This window comes from Chaetodon auriga, chromosome 11, assembly GCF_051107435.1.
Source record: "Chaetodon auriga isolate fChaAug3 chromosome 11, fChaAug3.hap1, whole genome shotgun sequence".
Classification (NCBI taxonomy): Eukaryota; Metazoa; Chordata; class Actinopteri; order Chaetodontiformes; family Chaetodontidae; genus Chaetodon; species Chaetodon auriga.
The window spans coordinates 9,937,475-9,944,550 of NC_135084.1; the positions used below are offsets into that span (position 1 = coordinate 9,937,475).

At 40.9% G+C, this 7,076-nt stretch overlaps 1 protein-coding gene across 1 annotated transcript; it reads right to left on the minus strand.

Annotated features, from left to right (window-relative positions):
* Window positions 1-112: 112 nt before the first annotated feature.
* Window positions 113-6,246, minus strand: LOC143328197 (opsin-5-like). The gene is made up of 6 exons (XM_076743212.1): window positions 6,044-6,246; window positions 4,344-4,549; window positions 2,214-2,313; window positions 1,185-1,289; window positions 881-1,104; window positions 113-706 (listed from the first exon to the last, which is right to left on the minus strand). Exons 1-6 carry the CDS (start codon window positions 6,180-6,182, stop codon window positions 236-238), a joined length of 1,245 nt encoding a protein of 414 aa, XP_076599327.1. The 5' UTR covers window positions 6,183-6,246; the 3' UTR covers window positions 113-235.
* Window positions 6,247-7,076: the final 830 nt, after the last annotated feature.

A 7,076-nucleotide genomic window follows, 5' to 3' on the forward strand; every position in this document is an offset into this window, starting at 1 on the left:
TGGGAAGATTCAGGAAAACTATGGATCTCTTCATGCTATGCTACCAATTTGCTAGCATGGATAAAATGACCGCTTAAAAAGCCTTTAAAAATGAACAGGTGTGGAATCCCGCTTGAGATTCAAAAAATAATTTATTAACATTGGTTACACATACAGTTAATTAACACGGGTAAGACCAAAAAATACAAAAATACTCTTAATCCCCCCTTGTAATTCAAGTACTCAAGAAAGTCCTTCAGAGCCTGTCGCACCAGTACTCTGATGTTTCAATGTGCGAGGGCAGGTTAATGTGGAAGACCTCCTGTGTGTCAGATGGAGGAGTCTGAGGAGGGCTGTTGACCCCTGAGTCGCTGTCAGGATTGCATTGGTTCAACTCTCCCATGGTGTATTTCGCCTCCAGCTTCTGTACAGGAAGTGATTTAGGTGAGGGCAGTGCCTCGGCCTTGGGTTTGATGTTTTGAAAGTGTTGCAGACGCACCACCTCCCTGCGCTCTTGTGTGCATGGCAGCAGCACGGAGACGTCCTTGCGAAACTTAGAGCTCATGCCAAAGTAGATGAGCGGGTTGTAGAAGCTGGCAGACTTGGCAAAGAGACGGGTGACGATGCTGGTTGTGCTTGGCACATGAAAGCCCCAGGCCGACCACATAGACACCACTGCATATGGCGACCAGGCCATGATGAAAGCTGTGCAGATCACAATGGAAATCTGAAGAGAAACATGAGGGAACAATTGTCAGGACTGGAATAACGTGAGAGGAGGTTTATTACAGACAGGGAACTTTTAAGTAGAGCTTTAAAGAGTCTCATTTTACTTTTCCAATCACGTCTTTCCAATAAAAACATCAGAAATAAACTGGATTTTTTCCCTATTTTTGCCTACCCTTGTGACATCTCTCTCCACCTTCCTTTGACGGGCGGTGAGGAAGCCATCAGCCGACATGGCGTTGGTGCTTTTCACTGTGTTGATAATGGAGATGTAGGAGAACAGCATGATCATCACAGGGATGAAAAAGCAGAAGATGAGAATGGAGATGATGTAGGACTTGTAGATGGTGGAGTAATTGGCTTTGGACCAGTCCACCTCGCAGGTGCCGTAACCTCGATCTGAAGAACATAAGACGCAAAGTTCAGATTAAGGCTTTGTTTTATGTTCTTTTTGCTATGGTTAGCGTGTGAGAACAGACCTGTGTAGCTGCCCCAGCCCAGCAGTGGAGCGACAGACCAAAACATCGCTCCAGTCCAAATGCAGATGAGTGATACAGCAATGGTGTTAATGCTGATGCAGTAAGCTGCAAAAACACACAAGGAAACGCGAGATGAATAAAACATATTCCCAAGTTATGGAACAGACTGTTTGCAGTTTTAAAAGGTTAAGTGTTTCGACGTTGGCAAACACAGGACAGAGGAAGTGAGAGGCACTTAAAGATGCAGCATTCTTGACTTGTTATGAATGTGACATTTATTGAACAATGAGCTCTTTTCTTATATTATCAGCCTTTGCAAACATTTGCAACTGAAAAGAACCTCTGTTGACAAAGCACACATAGCTTTGTATTAAGAAGAAGAAAGAAAATCAATCGGCCTGCTCTGTTTCTGAGCGGCGCTCTCATATCTTATGTCAATACCATCCGATAAGGACAGTTTGTGAGAGAGTACAGTGCCATTGTTGCTATGGGTTATTTGGGTTGGCTTTGATAGGCCGCAATATCTTATATCATTGCTTGGAATATTTGTTGCCCTTTGCAGTAGCTGCAGCTATAATCTGGCATATTATGTAGCTGATGATATCCCACATGTACCACTAATGTTCATATAGTTTAACCACCAATGAAAAAAAAAAAAAACATGCACAGGTTTATATTACTTGTGTTTTATGAGCAACCACAAACACAGTAAAAACTCTTATCCCACGCTGACAACACAGACTCAGCCTGATTTCCATATAATTAAGACATTCTTCAGCATCAGTCACACACGAAAATAGAAAAAGTCACCTCAAATTAACTTAATGACATGTTGGCCAAATGTAAATGAAATTGCTGGAGACAAGTGGTAGTCGTTTCCATAGCTGAAGTCGGTAATAAGCTTTCATTAGTACCAAAAAACACACTTTTCTGTCAGATAACAACTGCTGGAATGTGAGGCAGGCAGAGTCGCGGGTCTGAAGCTTTCTTTATGGTCTCTCACTTCAATTCAGGCAGGTTGGGTCTGACCTTTGTTTGGGTGGCATCCCTTGATGTATCTGGTGATGCTGATAACGGTCAAGGTGTTGATGCTTGCAAGGCCGAAGAGCAACGTGAAGAAACCGTCTACCTGGAAGAAAACAGAACGAGTTGGTGAATCATGACATCACGTCTTTAAAATGTGTTTGTTGAAGCCTCAGGGCATAGATCTGTCGCTGGCCTAATTGTTCCAGACTTTTGTCTCTTGAATTTGTTTTGCTTCAGACTTTATCAGATAGAGACGCCACAGCTCTTCTTCTTCTTGAAGAGCTCTTCCTGCTCCAGTATGCTCCAGACCCATGATGTGGGCTGCAGGCTTTTTAACTTGCAGGATCCGCATTGGGAAATTAAAACAGAAACTTTCCTTGTAGCTTTAATTGATTTTAACTTGATTTCCATGAAAATCTGGGGGAGAAGAAGTTCAATGAATGCCAAATGAATTAAACCATGAAGCTTTGTAGCATTTACTCAATTGTTTGGGAAGATGATCTTTTAATCACAGCTCTTGTTAAAGGGAATTATGCAACTGTGTTTCAGTCTGACTCCAACTGACACACCCAGTTCCCTGCTGTGCCATTTCCAGGTGACATGGATCAGTTGAGGTCTCCCACTGATTACTTTCTTGATCTTCCTTAGTACTAATCCTATTACTGTCAGTCATCACGTTTTTTTTTTCACCCTCACATTCAGCAGAGTACTAGACAGCCAACGTCTAGATCAGCATGATTTTAATTCAGCAGTAGTCTATTCTAGTAGTCTAGTCTAAGACCAGGTGCTTTAAGATGATGCCTCTTGAAACTGATCCTCCCAACTCATCAGTGTTTTGCCTCTGTCATGGCTCAAAAGAAAAGACATTTTGGATTATAGAACAAATACTTATTTATTATTTATGCACCTTATACACTGCTTTGATAATTCTCTTCCTTGTATTTCACTTTGCAACATCAAAGGGTTTCATAAGGTTCTATAACATTCAATAATATCCTGTACCATTAGGTGGAAAACACAGGGATCTGGCCCAGCTTGCAACTGTTCATGTCCCATCATGCTCCATGCAGTAATCTGCTAATGCTTCTCACATGCCTGTCTCCTTCACCTTCCTGTTCCTTCCCTCCTCTATTTCTGTCACTTCTTACTCTTCCTTTATCTACTGACGCTCCATCTCTCAGCCCACCTCTCCCAGGGGAAGGTGAAATGAGAGGGGCGTACTGCTATCCCAATATTTCTCCTTCACCTGAAAACCTGAGATTGGATGTCTGAGAGGTGAGGTCATCTCAGCGGCTGAACCCTGGGAGCAGCAGACGTCTGTTTACAGGGTCTCTCCCACTAAGATTTTGGGGGTTTATGCTTCTGAAACTGAAGGTGTTCTGGTTACACCAGCTTGTTTTCCTTCACTCGCTGCAGCACGGATATCACGATTTCCACCACAGCTAGCCTTGAGCAAGAAAAATACCCTGGATGAGTTCCAAGCTGAAGTATGACAACTATTTCATTTCAAGCCGAGGCTCCGGGGGGAGGAAAACATAGACGTGAATGCTACATAGAAGAAATTAGAAATTATACAAAGCAACTCATCATTTAAATGAATATAAATCACTTTTCAAAATTAAGCAACATACATAAGCAGCATAGATTATACAACAAATGCCCCCCTGCCTGTGTTTCCTGCTTGGTTGTTGACAGGTGCCATGCTGCTGGAAGAGTTTCCCCCATTTAAAGGCCTCCACATTGGTAATCTTATTACAGGTTTAACCTCCAGCCCACATGGCTACTAGCATAATCCCTTGCACATACACACACACTCACACACACACACACACACACTCACCCGCATATGCAGTGGACTGTAAGACATTGCAATGTAGTGCATTAATTGGGATTGGCCCAAAAGAGAAGATGCATGCACGTGCTATTGTTGTTGTTTTGTTTTTTTTAACTTTGCACAGTCATCACATTCAGACCATTTCATACCAGTGTTTCAGGGATTTGACTGATTGTTAAAGTTGCAAAATGTACCACAATTTAATACACATTTTTTTGCAAGGATGTATGAAACATTATTAATAAGTAAGCAAATGACTGCTTTGAAATGAACTGAGGTGTGATCTTAGTGTGGCTTACCTGGCAGGTCCAGATCCAGGTGATCAAATACCCATCATCCTTGAAGATATTGAATATTTCTAGGATCCCTCTGGAGTAGCCGAATACGGAGATGCTAGCATCCGAGATGGCAAGATTTAAAGTGAGGAAGTCTGTTGGCTGAAGGGAGGCCCGCTGTCTGTACAGGACAAACATCACTAAACTGTTTCCAAACCAGGACAGCCATCCTACAGAAAGACATACATACAGTAGATTCAGTGAATATTTAGTGAACCACCTATGCTTCTTTGGTGTAGCATAGTACAGTGCACTATACTATAGTGTAGTATAGTATAATATAGTATAGTAGAATAAAGTAAAGTGGAGCAGAGAAGAGAAGAATAGAGTAGAACAGAGAAGAGTTGTGTGTAGTATTTTACAGTATAGTGTTGTTCAGTAGAATATAGTATCGCATAGTACTGCAGAGTATAGTAGTAGATTTGTTAGATTTATGTTACATAGTATAAAAGAGTATACAAATGGGGATCACATCATTTCATAGTATAGTAGAGTAGAGTAGAACAGAGAGGAGCTGTGCAGAGTATGGTGAAGTAATAGATTTGTGTAGAACATTCTCTAGTATATTAAAGTATATAAACAACAATACTGATTTCAATGTGTAATATAGCACAGTAGGGGAGTGTTTTTTGTATTATATTGTATTAGGGCATGGTATACTATAGCAGAGAAGAGTAGAAAAAAGTGCAGTGACTTGCAGCAAAGTGAACGACATAATCTTATAGTTTCGTATAGTCGAGTCGAGTCGTGTCGCATAGTGTAGTGTAGTGTAGTATAGTACAGTAGTAATAGAGTTTAGAGTAGATTAGAGTCAGCAGATAGTGCTACAGTAAAGCATAACAGAACACATTAGAGTAGCAGTCCAATAGTCCAGAAGAGTAAAGAAGAGCACAGTATGGTAGAGAAGGTTACAGTAGAGCAAAGAAGTGTAAAGTTACTGTAAGTATAACAAAGTAGAGTACTGTAGAGTAGAAATGAGTATAGTAGAGCATAGTAGAGCAGAGCGTTACTGTTCTTAGCTCCTGACCTCTGTCAATGTGTTACCTGCTAAGCTCCTTACTTCATCTCAATAATTATAGAACAGAGACTAGAATAGCGCACAGAATAGAGGAAGTTCAGAGATAAATCATTTTACGCTGTGGCTTATATAATAGTGGCAAAAAGCCAAGAGAATCTCTGTCTTTTTATAACTCAGACTCTGTCTGAGACAAAATCCCTAAGCTACATCAGCTGATGTGGGCCAGCAGTCAAACTGTCTGTGTCAGCGGTGGACTGGCCTCTGGAACCAGAGGAACAACACATTTTTTTTCCACTGTTGACGCTTAATATAATGATGGGTGACTCTTTCTTGCTAGTGTAGTGTATGGCCAAAGGACTTTAAAGAATAAAACTATTTCTGATAGGATGTATTTTTGCACTAATTTGGAATTAGATTTTTAAGTATTTTGTCAGTAGGTCATATATGCCATTGATCTAGGATGTTTGCAAAAGTATAATGAACGATGGATAATTGGGATGATTTTGACAGTGGCCATTCTCCTGCTCTTAGTTCCCATACTTTACTACAGTATTTCAACCTCAAACCATACGCAGTGTACAAAATGAAATACTGCAGCCCTTCACTGCACGTTGTATTATCTTCCAGTATATGATGGTTGACTTACCCAACACTAACAGGTAGACTCCAATGATGGTCTCGCCTTGTTCGGACAGAGGAGGCTCTGTATGCAGAGAACTGAGGTTATTATTCCTCCATGGAATATTTACTACCTTCAGAGGAAAAGCTTTTAGTGTTATTTCCATGGTCTCTGTTTCGATGCCAAGGCATGAATCCTTGCTTCCCTCTACAGCAGCTCTGCTCTCTTCTCCTTTCGGTCCACACTACTGCATTACAGCAGTCAGGATGACCAGTCAGTTCATTTTAATCCAGCTTAGATGCAGTCACTAATACCTCACTGCTCACTGTCCAAATGATGGCACCTGTAATCCTATCAGTTTCTTAACAACTAAGCAGATGGAGAATTTGGGTGGAAATCCTAGCCAACAGGGAAATGTCTGGTCAGCTAGTCCACTAGTGGAAATAACTTTTGTAGGGTTTCATTTAACTTAAGCTAATTAGTCTTAGTTCTAAATCTGGTCTCACACAAAGATGGCTGAAGGCCCTCAGCAGAGTCCACACCTACACTAACACTGAGCAATTTATCAAATTACAAACTGCCTCCTCTGCAATTGCTAATATTTGTTAATCGTTTATTTCCCTGCTGCGGTTTTCTGTAAATATTTTATGTGAATGCCAACCTGTTTAGCAGCCAACTCGGATGCTGGATGCTGAACTATTTCACCTAGGCATCAACACAGTATAAGGATTGAGGTTATACAGCGTACAACTTTCAGCCAAAACCATTTCTAACATTTCTGGTGATCTAAAAGTAAACAAAAAAAAAACAGTGATGAAAACAGTCTATTCAAATGATTCATTCACTCTTAAATGCATAATACGTCATATGTGGCATATGAAATGTCTAACTTTGTTTTAGCTTAGCTTAGCTCAGCTAGTTAAGTACTGATGCTTGGGATACCAGTATTATTTTAATAGATACTATGAATAGATAGATGAAGCTACAGCCAGCGGCAGGTTAGTGTAGCTTAGCACAAAGACTGGATACAGGGGGAAATATCCGGCCTAACTCAGTCCAA